This window comes from Cupressus sempervirens, chromosome 3 (assembly GCF_028749045.1).
Source record: "Cupressus sempervirens isolate cs-2001-9-10 chromosome 3, ASM2874904v1, whole genome shotgun sequence".
NCBI lineage: Eukaryota > Viridiplantae > Streptophyta > Pinopsida > Cupressales > Cupressaceae > Cupressus > Cupressus sempervirens.
The window spans coordinates 503,786,647-503,804,004 of NC_143120.1; the positions used below are offsets into that span (position 1 = coordinate 503,786,647).

Here is a 17,358-nt window from a genome sequence, read left to right on the forward strand (position 1 = left end):
TAGTGTAGTTAAAAGTGACTATGTCTTGGAACCCTTGGGATAGTTAACAAAGAGTGTTAATTGGTGTCATGTCTTATCAAGTGTTAATATTGAGATTTGCACTTATAATCTAACTTGCTTTTATGCTTGTAATGTATAATATATGTTAACCATTTAAGGAAAATTATTGTTGCATCAACTTAGGGTAAAGATAAGCTAATTTCTCATGGGTTCCAAGAGCCCCATATAAGGAATACAATTAATTTCAAAAATAATGATCAAATAAAAAAATTGCAAAATTTTTAAAAAATTATTGAAAAGAAATTAGGTAATTATTTTAAATCTTCTAGTGAAATAATTTTATTATTTTTTAGAAATTTTTTTAAGAGCCTTAATTTGTTTTAATGAAAAGCTATACTTAAATAGTTAATTGTTATCAATGGGCCCATGAACTACTGGTGAAGTTGAATGGTTGCAAATGAGCCCACCACAGGTCAAATCTTGCTGAGAGCAAGGCTTTGGCGTCATAAGGGATGAGGTTGAGATCGTACCTTGAGCAAATTTGGGAGAATAAAAACTCCTCAATCTATGGTTCTTAGTCAAAGAGGTTTCAACCTATAGGCTTGTGCTACAATATCAAGTAGCGAGAATTCTCTGCGATGGCCCTTGTTGGGACTAGATTGCTCATAGGCTTCATTCCTCTATTGGGCAACCCTTTCTAGGGGTTTGAGCCTCCCTCAAAAAAACAAAAAAAAATTGTTTAAGTGGAGAGAGAATTTTCTACATAAAAGCATGTAGAGGCCTTTAAATAAGAGTTGACGACAATGCAATGCCAATCAATTGTTTAAACTTCACTCAAAAATCAAGAAGTGAAGTGTGGAAGTGAGACAACACACCTATTAACCAGATGACATTTTTGGGCAAGGTCTCTAAGAAAAGGTTGAAATGGATCCTTAGATCTAGTCATGATTTGGTAATTCACACAATTAAAATAGTCTTACGCGACAAATTCTTGGAGACATACCACTATCATGGCACTATCTATGGCCACTCTATTAAACGTAAGAGAGAAAAAGAAATGAAAAATCTACCCTGCCAATGCCTCATTTATAAGCAATGTCTTGATGAAATTGAAAATGTTCTGAAGTATGTGGAAGACAAGCTCATCTCACTTCCAAAAGATTATTTGTTGTGTGAGACCATGGTTGTGTTATTGATAGTTACCCATTGATTAGTTTGGCAATTGTTGCATCAATTTGCAAAGAAGGCTTGTGGTATGAAAGGGAATACTTTACTAGAAAATGCTACAAATTGGTGCTAGATGACAGGGTAAGGTGGTAGCAAATATATGTAATAGAGGAAGGGCTAGTTGCATATGAAGAATAAGAAGTTTTTGGAGGTGACATTGGGGAGGTTTTGAACACTCACATTTCAAGTGCCTTAGAGGTGGAAGCGAAGAAGCATGCAAATTGTAGACTACAATGTGCAATCAAGCTAAAGTTTGTTACCAAGGTGAGGAAGTGATTAAGATAATGATATAGGAAGAACTTAGCCTCGCTTTGGCATTTTTCTTAGAGCTTTTTGTCTACACTTTGTAAAATAGTAGATAGATAGAAATACTATAGTATTATATTCCATATTACTGTGCATAAGCATGTAGGATGTCTCCAATTTATAGTGTAGTATTTCTAATAATATTTTCATATAATTGAGTGCAACTCCTTTATTATTTTTTATTAATAAAATATAATAAATTATGTTTTAATATAATAATATTTTTTATTGTCTAATGGTTTGATCCCAATATTGTTCATCTAAAAACTAATATAATCACTAATAAGTACTAAATGATAATAAGTAATTTTTTTATTTGAATAATATTCAAATATATATTAATACTGTGATATTGCTATCAGGATTTAACTGTGTGATTTTTGAGTCAAACACATTGACCCATGGGGTTGCAAGCTTTGGGTTTAACCATGGAGAAAACTTCGTAGTTAAGCGTGCTCAGGCTGGAGTAGTACTGGGATGGGTGACCTCTCGGGAAGTCCCGGTGCTTCACCCCTATGAGCATCACCTAGATCCAATGAGTGCTAAGTGTTCCATTTATTCTCATGAGAGATGGATTCATGTTGAATCACTACTCATGAAACATGGGTCACTGTGTTTGACTCAAAAATCACACAGTTAAATCCTAATAGCAATATCACAATTTGACTTGCTATGGAAATTATCTCCTAGTTATCAATATATTAATACATTCCAATGATTTTTCAAATGCTCTCAAATAATGGCTTAAAAAGAATTGAAACAGATTTGATATTAGCTATTTTCCTTAAAAAAATTAATTGACTAAAATTAGAATGTTTTTATTATTAATTTAAAAAAAAATTTAAAATTCATATAATTAAAAATAGAAATTGCAATTAGGCATGAACCTACAACACAACAATAAATTGTGAGTCTCTTAATTATGTAATCTTGAATTCAAATCTACTCAAAAATAAATAAATAGAAATAAAACTTGCAATCAAAATAGAACTCCATGTTCATCTAAAAAGGAAAAAAAAAAGTATGAGAAACTAATTTAAACTCTTTTTTCAGCAGCAGTTAGAATATACTTTAATTCAAAGTAAATAACCTGTTGCTTGATTTAATAATTTGTGATCTATAGAAGGTAACTTAATTCCCCCATAGCAAATAGCATATTGGCTAATTAAATAATTTGTGATGTATAAAACATAAAACTGTCATATTGTTGCACAATGTAATAATCATTTTTCATTTGTTCTTGTTGCACAATATAATAATATTTTTTATTTGTTAGTTTAGTAATCTGTAATTAGTAGAAGAGAAAACAAATAGTACTCATTTATTTCATTTCCTTTTTATGGAATCCCTCAGTATTTATTTATTTATTTGAAATCATGAATTGAACTATTGATCTCTCGTCCCACAATAAAACTGTGCCCCAAGACTTCGGCACTATTAAAGACCGTCCATAACCACAGCCAAGATTCGGAAAAGAAATACCAAATCTAAGATTAATATTTTATTGCACAGAAGCGTGAACAAACTTGCACTTCTCATTTTTGTTCTTAGTAATTTCATGCTGCTTCAACGTACAATATATGCCCGATTGCTTCTACTTTATAAGTTTTGCTTTATTAATGCATAGAATAACAGGGTGAAGATGATATGAATTTGTGCGACATAGAACAATAGACGTAGACAACTGCTCGAAAGCCCTGCAAGTTCCTGGATGAGGATAGCAAAAAAGAAGGAATCAACACAATGAAAGCTAACATGGACAGATTGTATCATGCATATAGAAAATAAAAAATCTTTTGAATGCTTTGAAAATCTCAATACAGTTAATTAACAAATTCATTGTACAAAGAGAAGAAAATTATCATAACCTCTATTGCAATTGTACTGCTACTAGTTATATACGAAAATAGAAAATCTGAACCACAGTCAATACAACCAACAGTATATCAGAGATCCCAGATAAACTAGATATATATAGTTTTAATTGTTTGTAGATATACTATCTGAACTGTTTTAAACTGATATTGGCCTTAAACATAAAAGTTCGCTCTATGAATTACATACATGTGATGTGGGTCTATTAAAGCTTACTCTGACATTTATTCCTTCAAAAGGGTACACAACTGTAACTTAAATGTCAAACCAGACGCATGGTTTCATGATTAAAAAGAATATCAGAAACTTGTCAATAGGAACACTGCAACAATTATCGGTTTTTTGATTTTCATCCATATGTAGTAGTGATGTCACTGATGATTATTAATCAGGAACCATCGGTATTACCCAAAAGGTGGAGAAAAGAATGGAAAATATTTTGCAGAAGCATACTGAGTTGTAAAGTTTTCAGTATATAAACCGATTGAGTCTTGTAAAATATATAAGCAAGTACTATTAGTATTAATTTTTATCAATTATTATACAAAACAATTGCTAATCATTTGACTTTCTTTTTTCTACAAGTACAATGGCTTATCATACTCAGATTAATAATTGAAAATTGTTAATAAGCAGCAGAGAGTGTTCATCTTGCCTTTTTGGTTTGTGACCAAGTCACGATCCTCCTCATCATGTTCTTCATGATTGGACTCTTCATGTTAAAGAATATTCATAAACTGTTTAAACCTGGATTTCTAATTGGGGATGTTCAAGAATGTCACAAAGTGCAAGATTTTAGGTAAGTGCATTAAACATTATAAAAAATGATTTAAAGCTGCATGCAACAACTTAGTTGCTCCACAAACTAGCGCACGGACTCAATAAGTAATATCAACAGTATCAAACAGATCTCAGCTATTATATTCATCGAGTGTTCTACAATAAATTTCGAAGTCACATTATACGGGAGATAAAAAGAAAGAGACGGTAACAACTCATTCACCTACATTTCCATCACTAGAAAGGAGATGAGCAGATGATGACAACTGATTTACACACCTTTCAAGAAAAAAATTGGACATAAAGTTGACACCTAAGTCACCAAAAATAAAAATGGAGTCAATGCATAAAATATCTAAATACATTTACCTAGGAAATAAATAAGTATTCTAAGTAATCTTAATATCCTAAAGTAAAATAAATTAATTAATTCAGCAACAAAAGAATCGCACGTCGCCTATTTACTTAATGGCTCTGGTGAGGCTCAAAACTCAGTCACTTGTCTAGAAATCAACTTTTACACTCCTCTTCAAGCAGTGCAATTAACTCTATAGGTGTAGAATCTTGTTCTGATTCTTTGCCTCGTACACAATTTGAAACTTATCCTAGGCATAGATAAAACCTTGCTTATTACACTTACATGATAATCCACTTGGCTTTCTGATTAGTCTTGATGAATTTTGTTGCTGGCCAGCAATTGTTGTATATCTCATGATTGTTGCACCAAAAGCTAAACATTAGTCTTCAAACTTGAGCTATGACTTTGTGTTTCCAAGCAGAATATATATATATATAACATGGGGTTGTCCCCAGGACCTAAGCCCAGCATGACCAGCAGTCGATGCGAGCTTAGGGTGAGACTAGTCCCCCATGGCTGCAGAGCAGCCATGCGCAAGCCACTCTCACCCATAGTTGGAAAACTTGCCAAATGCAAAAACTCGCCAAGCCCCCCAAAAGTTTAATCGGGAAAAACTCGGCGATTTAAAAAAAAAACTCGGGAACCTAAAAAACCGCTGAAATTTAATCAAAAATACATTTATTTTGCAAAATTTAATGAGAAGATGCATCTAATAAGTTAATTAAAGACAATACAAAAGAAAGAAACAAAGTTTAGCTATATATAAATGCATAATGCTTACAAAATTGCATTCTCATGCAGAATGCTCATGGTAGGAAGCAAAATAGTAAATTACTAAATAGTTTCAATCTGTCAAACTAGAAGTAAATACTAAAAGTCTAAATACATCAATACAATGTGACAATGCCAATCACATCTTCCTCTTTCCACTTGCACTAGCAGGAAAGCGAGGGGGTCTAGTCCTAGAAGAAGTGCCCCGCACTGGGATAGGGCGTGAGCTGCGTGACTGTGAACTCTGTGGCTGTGCCCCCTCGCTCGACGTCCCTACTGACTGGCTCGGCGTCCTAGAAGAGGATGCATCTCCACCTAATGGTAATGTTTGATCCTCGCCTGAATCATCATCATCCTCGTCCTCATCCTCAATGTCATCCATAGTGAACTGAAAATCAGTGTCAACCTCCCCCTCCATGGCCTGCCTCTCCAAATCAGCGATCTCATCTGGTGTAAAAAATGGACTTGGCTCCTGTGCTATCCAATCAGAATAAGGATCTCTCTCATCTAGATCAAGCGGACCAGGTAGTTCTAAGAGCTGTGACTTTTTTATGCGCAACTTAAGATTATAGTGCACATAAACAAGGTCATTAAGCAGTTTTTGAGTCATTCTGTTTCTTTTCTTTGTATGGATGGACTCAAATAAGCTCCAATTGCGCTCACAATGGGATGAGCTACAAGGTTGGGATAGGACTCTGAGAGAAAATTTCCTTAAATTGGGGGTATTGCCACCCCAACTTGCCCACCAAGCATCTGCAAAACAAAATTTAAAAAGTTGTAAAGCAATAAAAAACAAAATCAGAAGCACAACTTATCAATTAGCAAAAGTTTTAAAGTTTGACGCTTTACCTGGTGCTTGAGTAGATCTTGCTCTCTTTGCTAGCATAGAAGAGAACAAAGGACCCCTTGATTCCACATAGATTTGTTGTTCGGTCACAATAAGGTCTCTCTCCTCTTCACTTGATATCATTCTCTCAATGCATTTAGAGAGACCTTCCATGACCTCTCCATTAGGATCTGAGTAGGAATCATCAGCCCTAAAACAAATAGAAAATGATATCAAGTCTTACTACACAACCTTAAAAAGTAAAGTAAAATAAAGACTTATTAAAATCCCAACTTCAAGGACAATCAATTATCATAGTACCTGAATTTGGGATTGAGGAAGTAGCCTGCTGCATGAATAGGTTGGTGGAGCATATTGTTCCATCTCCTATCAATTATTTCCCAAATGGGGTCAAATCTGAGACTGTCCCCGTGATAGTAACTTCTAACAGCCTCTTTCGCCCTGTCCATGGCCTCATAAAGACCTCCCATTGGGGATTGCTGCCCATCACATGTGCGCAAGACTAGAACCAGGGGCAGAGACATCTACATTTGAAATTCGAAAAATACAAATTAGTTAATAACATAGTAAGTTATGAATTGAAAATGAAACTTGAATAAACTAAAAATATAATGAAGTTACCTCCACAATCTCCTTAGCCTTTGCAAAAAAGCTATCATCAAAGACTATTCGTGCCACAGCTTCTCCTTTGGGCTTCTTTGAGTAAGGTGAAGCAACCCAATCAGCACACACAAACATTTGCTTCAAAGCCAATATGTGGTCAAGAATACTTTGCAACGTCAAGAAGACCGTTGCAAACCTTGTCATAGCAGGTCTCATCAAATCTTTGCCTTTAGTGGCTTTTCTCATCAAACTGAGAACCCATGGGTGATTATAGATATATTTCGTGACTCGCCTAGCATCTTCCACAACTGGACTCACCCAATCAAGTTTTCCTATGTCCTCCAAAAGAAGGTCAAGGACATGTGCTGCACAAGGTGACCAAAAAAGTGTGGGATGCCTCTCTTGGAGGATTCTACCTAAAAGATTAGCAAAAAATCAATAATCAGTAACAAACTTTCCATATTTAGTATTTACAAATTACATCAAATCTAAATTGAATAATACCATAGCATTACATTCATGATTCATATTGATTCAAATATAAAAAATTAAATCTACCTGCTGCCACATATGCTGCTGCATTATCTGTGATTATTTGCACCACATTCTCTATTCCCACCTCCATGACAACATTCTCCAACATTAAAGCCAATGTGGCTGCATTTTTCACTTTGTTGGAGGCATCGACAGATTTCCAAAACACCACATCATCTTTGCAAGCAATCAAGAAGTTAATAATGGTTCTACTTCTTCCATCTGTCCACCCATCAGATAAAATGGTGCAGCCATACTTCTTCCACTCTTTCTTTTGGTCTTCTATCAACAATCTTGCCCTACCAACCGCTTTGTCAAGCAACCTACAAAATTTAAGTGTAATATTAAATAAAGTGTAAGTGTTAGTAAAAAATTAGGAAATAAGTTATAACAATTAAGATTTAAAATATAACAATGAACTAAAGTGAATCTCAATTATTTACAATTACTAAATAGTAAAATACTAACCTTCCACTCATATCCTTGCGATTAGGCGGCTTGTACCCTTTGCCTGATATTGTCATTGCATTCACCATATTGACCCAATAGGGACTATCAGCGGCATTCATTGAGATATTGTTGAAAAACCAAAAATCAGCTGCTGCAATATCAGTTTGCTCATGCACCTCCTTAAACCATGCAGTGCCCTCTAATGATGGTTGTGCTCCAGGTGTGTTCCTGGGCACAAAATAACCACCTATCCCTGATGGGGATCCGGATGGTGATGATGAAGAAGTAGGAGATGTAGAAGAAGTGGAACCGGTAAAAGAGAAATTTTGTTTGCGGATCCATGGGCCACGAAGAGATCCTGGTATGTTCTCAAGTGCTTCTTCTTCCTCTTGCATATCAAAAGGAGCTCCTTCAGATTCAGCTATGGCTGCCCTCATAGATAATTTTGCCCTCTCCCTATTCAATTTTTTCTCTTCAGCAGCTGCAAGTAGGGCATGGATGAATCTTTTTTCTTCATCAGTTACCTTGAGACAAGGATTTGAGTCATGTTTCTTTATGCCTACAAGGTGGTATTTGAGGCGGTTTATGCCTCCAGAAATAATTCTCTCACAGGGAATGCATATCACCTTCCCAATATCATTTGGACTTGGAGCTTCATAGGCATACCGCCATGCCTTATCTCTTGCATTTTTAGGCCGAGTGCCTATATATCCAGATGGGCATGGTGTTTGTGGCCACTCTTCTTGCAGGTTTGTCATGTTTTCTTAATGCTTGTCCGCTGCCCTACACATAAATAATTAAATTTATAGAAAAACGAATAAACAAAGTTAGAACTTAGAGTTAAAACTTAGAAGCTAGAAGTTTAGAACAACTAGCCACTAGGGTTTCAACTTTCAAATGATTTGAAATCATTTACAAACAACAACAAAAACAATAAAAGCTTTGCTTAAAACTATAAAAAGTTTTCAAACAATGATAAGATGAACATACCTGGAAAGAAATTTCTCTTCTAAATTCAGTTAGAATCCTCCAAAATCCACTCCAATCTGCCTTTAATCACTTGCAATCAGCTAAAACCTTCCTTGCTCCACACAAATGAAAGAAACAATGCAAAAAACAATGCAAATTTGACCTATTTAGGCGTCTAGCCGCGGGTTCCCTGAACCGTGAGTTTTTTTACATAACTCGCCGAGTTTTTGACTAAAACTCGCCGATTACTCGGCGAGTTTTTGGACTCACGCCGAGTTTTTGGGCGATTTACTCGCCGTCCCAAAACACTCGGCGAGTTTTAAAAACTCGCCGAGTAACCTGCGAGTCTTCCATCTATGCTCTCACCATTTGAACCCGGAGGCGGAATCGAATCCGAGACCTTGGGAGTGACCCACGACTTCAAGCCTATCTGTCTACCGTGTGTGCTAGGGGTTGCCCTCTTCCAAGCAGAATAATTACTCCCTCTTAGATTTTGGAAATTTCACATTAAAATTTTGAGTCAGTAGCAGCCATGATATTGTACAATTGTCTATTTATATATTTTCATTTCTTAACAATGCTTATTTTTGTTAACAAAGCAAAAAATAGCCAACTACTTTGGAAAAACTAAATTGTTACACATAAGATATGAAGTGAAAGCCTTATGAGCATGTTCCACAATCATAAAGACGCTTGTAAAATTTCATCAAAACACTTTGTTTTCACTAGTCAAATTTGGAAATGAGCTCTGTGATTTTACTGTTGGCTACCGATGCTTCTAGGGTTTCATCTTTTGTACAAACCTCTGCCCAGGCGAAAGATTGTTTGTGCAGGGATAATGCGTGACTGCCGACAGAGAGGGATTGCTGAATAAGGGGAGGGTGCTTCGGACAAGGGAGCATAGAGACAAGTTTAGACATGGCAGCGATGGCTTCTTAGTTCTTTCAGAATGCTCATTTTCAGGGCAAACAGCTGGACCACGTGATGCCGGGGTGGAAAGATGCTCAGCTTGGTTTGAGGAGGCCATGGGTGTCAAGGAGTGTGCAGACCCAGCAAGGGCCCCCACGGTTGCCAGTGGACCTTTTGCCCCTCCATGAACCCTCCCCATCCAGGGGGTAGGGTTTGGGAATATAAGCATTCAGTCAAAAATCAGTGCTATTATGGTGGAGTTAGGAGGGGAGGTCGAAGAGGAAGCAGATCATAATGTGGCAATTTTTTCTGAGGTGGGATTTATTGGCCATTTCAAAGGCTTATAGCCGAGTTTGCAGGATTTACACAAGTGGATCTCGGGGCACTTGGAACCCATCTTGGCAGGGAGAGTTCAAATTTAGCCTACTGCCATAGGATTGTTAATTGTGGTGATTGAAAGTTGTTCAGGATTGAAAAAAGGTGCTGTATATATGATTTTCAATTGTGCTGGAAGGAAAAATATCCACTAATGCTAAAGCTCTGGCATCCGACCTCTTGGCCGTCCACAGAAGTGTTTGATAGAGTTCCAATTTGTGTAAATGCTTCCAAACCTCCCTTTGTATTTTTGGTTGGAATCTCACTTTGAGGCTGTAGGAAATTCTCTGGGAAATTGTTTACAGATCGACGATGGTTCTTCAAACATACTGCATTCTACTTTTGCTTGAATCTTAAGTTGAAATCGGTGTTTCCAATGGGCTACCTGAAGCACTTGCAATCAAAATATTGAAGGATGTTGGGTACAGCCTCTGGATTATGAAGGGGTTCCATTTAGATGCAGATGTTACTTTCAAATGGTGCATTTAGCTGATCATTGTGCGAGACAAAAAAATTACAAGGCTACATCATGGTGAAGAGATGTTAAAATTGATCATTACACAGTGGAGAAGAAAAATGAGAATCAGCAAAGGTATTCTCAAATTGTTACTAGAAAAGGGCAGCAGCTAGCTTCTGATCCAATAAACAAAGACACCCAAAAGATCAGCAACTAAAAGGATTGAAGCAACGCGGTGCAGCTACTCTGTATGCAAGGGAGAAAAGGGGCACTGTGGATTTCCACAATAAGGGGGAGGAACCTGTGATTGGGAAGAACCAATGTCATCAAGAGGACAGATCCTCTGCTGAGATGGAGATCACTCACCAAGAATGTTCTTTGGGCTGGTCTGATGAGGCAACAAAGGTGGAGAGGGCTAGCAAGCTTTCAAAAGGAAAAAGAACAAAAATGGGAAGAGACACCCTTTTGAATTATCCTACGCTCTCATACAAAGGGAAACGTTTGTAATCCCTGATGACTTTCTTGCATTGATCTATGGTTGTGTTTCTTGGTTCAGACTTCTTACAAGTATGTAATTCTACTGTTATTCATGGGAAGATAATTTCCCTGCTTGTAACCACCTCTCTAGTTTGCGCAAGGGCTTTTCCCTGCTTTATAATAACTATAAGATCACAAAACTTAATACCGACAAGAACTAAAAACTCATCAGAACATTCAACCCAGCTCATGAGATATCAAATTAATATGATTCCAAGCTAGTTTACAGGAAAGCTAAATATTACAATAATATACTTCTACTAAAATCAAGGTTGCATGTGTACTTGCACCCACACCCCTGGTACACGTACACACATACCCAATTCCGGGTACACATATTCCAAGTACCGAGGTACTTGGTGGAGAGCATATAATTAAGGACCTTGATTAAGATTTCTGATTTGTTTTTTCAATTTTTTGTTTTCATATCAGCTTGTTGTTTATCAAACTTAATTCAATACCTAATGAGTTTGAAACTTTGATACAATATTGATTAACAATAAACTTTATCACTGTTCAAGTCAGAAGTTTATCATTTGCAATATGTCATTGTCATATGATTAATAATGTTCTTGTTCATGTTTAGAGTCTGTCTTCTCTGTTATGCATCCAAAATATTATTATTACAAACATATAGCAAATCTGAAACTGAAAACAGTACATTACATTTGCAAACTTTATCACTGTTCTTGTTTAGAAAAATTATTGTCATGACTCATAATTTCAAATTTTCCATAGATATAAAGTATAATTAAAACTAAAGTTTGACATACCCAAGTACCCTATTTTGAAAAATAGTTGTACCCGTACCTGCACCCGTCCTGGTACCCTAAGTACCCATGTCCCCGTGCAACCTTGACTAAAATGCTTTAGGGAGGTAATTGTGAGCTTCTCATGTGAGTGGTCTTGGGTTCAAGTCTACTTGAGCTTAACAAACAATAAACAAGGTTACCGGGAGAAGGGGAGACTTGGAGATTTTTGCAATTGGTACTAGTATTGGTACCAGTACGGCTATTTTTCAAAAATAGGAGACAGGTGTACGTGGAGACTGCAATTTTTTTTTAATAGTTTAAAGAGTCTAATACTAAATACAAAACAGTAAAACTGTAAAACTAAAAAACTGAAGTAAATACTAATAGTAATGTCACATTGATATAGAGTCAAATAGTTCAAAAAACTCACATAATCACATTAATGTATCTCATAGTCATATCTGATTTCGTAATATCTCATATGATTATCATCATATCAGATTATTAATTGCTGAGATTATCATTACATATTCAAATTTAAAATTCAAAATAATACAGTTTGGTGCTAAATAGCTGATATGCAAAATAAAAATGAAAAAACTTAATATTGTAAACAAAAATTAGAAATCCATCTAGTATCTAGTATGATGATGATACTGTCATCTACTCCACAAGGTTGTGATCATCCATCTCAAGACCTTCAGCTATCACGCTCTCCAAAAACTCATCTCTCCCCATGTTGCATTCCATGTTATTATCTAAATTAAATTTTAAATATTTCTAATTAATGCTGGTCAGGTTGGATTCTGGAATAAAATATTTTTAAAAAAAAAAGTTTTCTAATGTTTTTAAAGTTATTAAATAAGATATTAAAATAATTTAAATGATTAAATTATTTAAATTATCATTGTTTTTTATCTTTGCATTAAAAATACCAATGTTACCAACCTTAGACTCGGTCAGGCCCAAATTGGGCTCGGACTCATAGTCAGCGGCCAGACTTAGTAAGGACTTGGGAAATAAAAAACCCATGAAATTCAAAGATTTTTAAGGGCTTCAAATTTTTTCATGCATCATTTAGCTAATTAACATCAAATATACAATAATTGAGATAAATAGAAGCTACTATGCACACATACACAACTTTTCATAGATTACATATGTTACATCCCAAATTTTGCCCTAATTTTTAATTTGATCATAACTATTAGTTTAACGAATTATTTCTTTTCATGATCATGTGAAATGGGTTAGTTATTTATATACGTTGATGAAATGACCAGAAACCTATAATTGTTATTAGATGGTTAGCAGTTAATTGATTTGAATTAACAATCAATATATTTTGTTTTGAATTACCATGGAATTAATGTTTTTTGGCGAGAATGTTTTACATGGGTGATTGTAGGAGAAGATTGAAGAGAGGGGAAGCATTGCTAAATGGGATCATCGGAATGGGATGTTCGTTGGTTCAGTCATTAGGATCGACAAGTATGACCTAAGACTTTCTTGGAAAGGATACAAAAACTTATCCACGGGTTACATTATGGGACCGCATGAGCTATTAGAGAAACAATATAATACAAACATAAAATAATCTAAATTAAAATATAATTCATACCTTTAAAAATTTATTATTAAATTTTCTTATTTTATCATTATAATAAACACTTAAATACGAACACATAAATATAAAAATGAAATGACACTAATAAATTATAATAATATAATCTAATAATGTCACCTCATTAATATACTTCTGTGAACATATATAAGAGCATATTATAATAATAAAATAAGTTTAAAACTTTTCAACTCCTTATTTCTTTTCCCTCTTTATTTCTCTCCTTTTCAAATTTGAATTTATGATGTATTCAAATGGTCACCTTGATAACTGATGGTAGCCAAGGAGTCTTGGCCAACCATTAAAGAATGCCATGAATTGATTTAGTGGATCATTCCTCTTTCCATTCGGCTATCCTCTCCTTTTCTTTGTCTGCTACAAATCAATTCTAGGTCGGGTTTGGGCAATCACAACCAGATACCTCAATATTTCTTTCATCCCTGACTTCCCAAATTTTCTCTAGTTCGACCGGCGACTGTATTATCAATTAGCGAGTGAACAGGAGTTCCGACCGCGGGAGGAAGAGCCATATTTAATCACATGTCATGAGTCTTGTTTCTATTTTATTTTCTATGCTAAGTCTAAGCCCGACTGTAGTTAACTTTCCCTTTTTTTTAGATGTTGAATGAAATACCAAAGAAGCAATGCTATTCATAGTTTGATTTCCACTGATTATAATGTCTATTGCCAGACAGTATAAACAAATAGGCTGAGATTAAATGTGTATTCAAAAGCATAACTCCCTTCTAATCCATATCCACCCATAGTCGGTTTTACATGCAGTCTGAGATAATTTTTGGTACCTTGTTGTTGGTTCCTTGTATTACGTTGACTCTTTCAGATCCTCATCAAGTACCCTTGAGATTACAACATTTTATGAATTCAAATGGTAGCTGTAGAAAGCTTGATTGAATTGTATGAATCAACATCAATGCACATGTTATCACAATTTTCGAAACAAATTCAGAATTCTTGAAACATCGAGGAATTCACTAGCAAGATGCCATAGAATTGGTGAAGAGGTGTAGATAATATCAGTATGCTCATAATCTTACGAACACCAAGGAATTCATCGGCAAAGAAGCCACGGAATGGTGAAGAGGTGTATATAATAACAAGGTGATCATAATCTTTCAGACACCTAGGAATCACCTGGGCATAGAAGCCACAGATGGGTGAAGAGGTGTAGTTAACCTACAAGAATCAACAATGAAATCAGATTTTAATAATGAATAATTAATAGCTCATGCATGTCCCAGTAATGGAATCTGTTGTCAAGTTGAGTGGTGGAGATCAGGTTCACAAACCCAACTGAAATCCTTGGCCAAGGTAATTTCAGGCATATGTACTAATCTTGAGATCACTATTTGTCTGTAGATGTCAGTTATATAGGTATAATTGATGGGGCACTCAATGTCATGTTCCTCTTTTAGCGACATAATTATAACAGGGGATTTGCCTATCATTGACTCTCGTAGGCAAATGATTATGGGAAGAGGGTCGATTTTGTCTTCCAATTAAGTAAGTGGGGCCTACTCATTCCAATATTAAATAAAGGTTGTATTCTAACTTTATAAAGTTAATTATTTAATTTTATAAAGTTAATAATTGTAGTGCAAGATGATTCCGGATAATTTCCAGAAACTTCTCAGCAAAGGAGATAAATAGAGGACATAGGGCTCCCATTTGAAACAAGCGATGTTGTGGATTCAATTTCTATTCCATTTGGAGCGATTTGTAGCCATTGGTCTGCAAATTCTCAGACTGTCTTTGGGAACGATAACTCCCATTGATAGGCAATTTTGAGGGTGTGAGATATCATCCGAATTATTGCGAATTTGGAAGTGACATCACAGTTACTTCATTTGGACAGAGATCTGTGGCCTAAGGTCGATTTATGACCATTAAGGGATCAGGTAGAAGGTGATGTCCGTGGCAGGTTTGGAGGAATCAGTGGAGGCGCATCACTAATCAAACGATTTTCCCTAGGCCGGGCCGAAAAAGTCATTGCCGGCTTACCGTTCTCAAACAGATCCAGTTCGAGCAAAGGGAAGGGTGAATTGTTATTGTCCGGCAATAGAAGAGCAGCCAGTTTGCAGAGGAAGTAGCAAATTTACTCCTTGGTCTTACCCTGACCCAAACGTCTCAGACCGCACCAGGATTGGGCAATTTTTGGTGATAGAATTAAAGTAATTTAAGGTGGACAGATCGCGTGGAAAAAAATAACCAATCCAAACTCCGTCTTCCGTTTTCAGCCAAGCAATCATATGGAAAATATATAATCGTGGGTCGCAACCGTCGGATTCAGGGCAAATCATCTAGTCAATGAGGAAGTGCCAATTGCAACGGTTCGGGAGTATTTGAACGGGACCCATCGAAGGTTGAGAATAATACTCAAACACGACCATCAGCGCCATTGCATTGGAGTTTGGGAAATTAATCGCAGACCCAGTATAGCTCGCCGCAGGAGATGGAATTGATCTTTGACCCATCCGCAATTCGATTGTCTGGAGCGACTGCGGAATCAACCATGGGAACTAATGCACACAGACTCGAATAGTAGGGATTGGCGACAGCATCATTTTTCTGGATGGAGACAGCAAACAACCGGTTCCTTCCACAGGTGTGATTTGGGAGAGAGGCGTCTCTGCCATTTTTTTTCTGATCTGTCACCCGTTGTCAAAGGGATCACTCGCATTATGGATAAAGGACAATGAAGAAAAGCTAAATGTATTGCCAATGCAAAATCAGGTTCTTTTAGATATTGTTTAGCTATCTATATTCCGTTTGGGCTCTGAAGTTCAATTATTGTTGCAATAAGACTCTTCCATGAATATTGCTAGTAGATTTATTTATATCATTTTGGCGCATTTCGCTGGAGATAATACAATCTAAAGGCTTCTTGATAAGTATTTGACAATCGTCCCAATCCAGTATTGCTCTTCTTTGACCCATATAGTAGAGGGGATATTTCAGTGGTATCAGAGCCGTAGTCCTGCCATCCTGAGTGGGTAAAAGTGCTTTTATTCTCAGTGTTATATTCGCAAGAGAACCATATTCAAGGACGGAGATATGGGTGAAAGACAAACACAGAGTCCGCCAAGATTTCCCAGGGTCGACGATGATGAAACCAGAGAATTTTACAGAACCATGACTACCGGACAACAAGAAATAACTCAGACACTACAGGCTTTGACTACCATAATGGAAAGAGTTATTCAGCCCAGGATTCAGGATCAAGGAAGAGGCACATCTGATCACGATGATAGGAGTGTGGCAGGATCACAAGGTGCTCCTAGGCGCAGATCATGGACAGCAAATAGGCCTACTCGTCCCACCTTCCTAAGGGAAGAGGCTCAGGAGATGGGAGAAGACGATGCACCAGAAGATTTCCAGGATGATCTTAGGGCTGCTACGGCAGAATGGCAAGCATTACCCCCGCATGTGCGTGAATTATTGAACTTTGATCGATATCTAAACCAAAGAAGAGAACATATGAGGAATAGCCGCCAGAATAGGAGACCTAGAGGAGGTCATGAAAGTGAGTTACAACGAGCTGTCAGTAAACTTACTTTGCCTTTTTTCGATGGGAGTGGTCAGATGACAGCACAAGCTTGGATTCATAAGTTGGACACCTTTCTAGCGTTAAGGCCTATGTCAGAAATAGATGCCATCAGGTATGCCACCTTGCATCTGGAAGGCGCAGCTCATGATTGGTGGTCACATGGAATGGTTACTTTGCAGCACAATCAGGTAACATCATACCAGGACTTTGTGGATAGATTGGTTGAACGTTTTGATAAGAAGGATCCAGAAATTTATTTTCGCGACCTTGCTCAGTTAAGACAGTTTGGCAATTTAGAGGTTTATATTAGCGAATTTCAAAGGTTGTCAGTCATGGTACCAGATGTATCGGAAAGGAGGTTAGTTATCTTATTTACAGAAGGATTGTCTGAACCCCTCAAGGGATGGATTAAGGCATTT

General features: G+C 36.4%; 2 protein-coding genes across 2 annotated transcripts in view; both read right to left on the minus strand.

The window, feature by feature from the left end:
• Positions 1-2,835: 2,835 nt before the first annotated feature.
• The window catches only part of LOC149567386 (uncharacterized), a 60,619-nt gene continuing 46,096 nt past the window's right edge, over positions 2,836-17,358 (minus strand). Inside the window, exon 3 of the mRNA XM_089820568.1 lies at positions 2,836-3,240. The gene's annotated coding sequence lies outside the window, so the exon portion shown is untranslated. The remainder of the gene's footprint in view (positions 3,241-17,358) is intronic.
• On the minus strand, positions 5,282-8,741 carry LOC149567387 (uncharacterized). Its single transcript, XM_089820567.1, has 6 exons — positions 7,770-8,741; positions 7,326-7,624; positions 6,786-7,183; positions 6,465-6,688; positions 6,167-6,354; positions 5,282-6,070 (listed from the first exon to the last, which is right to left on the minus strand). Exons 1-6 carry the CDS (start codon positions 8,507-8,509, stop codon positions 5,457-5,459), a joined length of 2,463 nt encoding a protein of 820 aa, XP_089676693.1. The 5' UTR covers positions 8,510-8,741; the 3' UTR covers positions 5,282-5,456.

Coding starts and splice junctions, on each gene's coding strand:
- LOC149567387 (XM_089820567.1), bottom strand. CDS start 8,509: ATGACAAACCTGCAAGAAGAGTGGCCACAAACACCATGCCCATCTGGA. Junction 7,184..7,325: donor AGCAGCATATGTGGCAGCAG/GTAGATTTAATT, acceptor CTAATCTTTTAG/GTAGAATCCTCCAAGAGAGG. Junction 6,071..6,166: donor AAGATCTACTCAAGCACCAG/GTAAAGCGTCAA, acceptor TTTGTTTTGCAG/ATGCTTGGTGGGCAAGTTGG.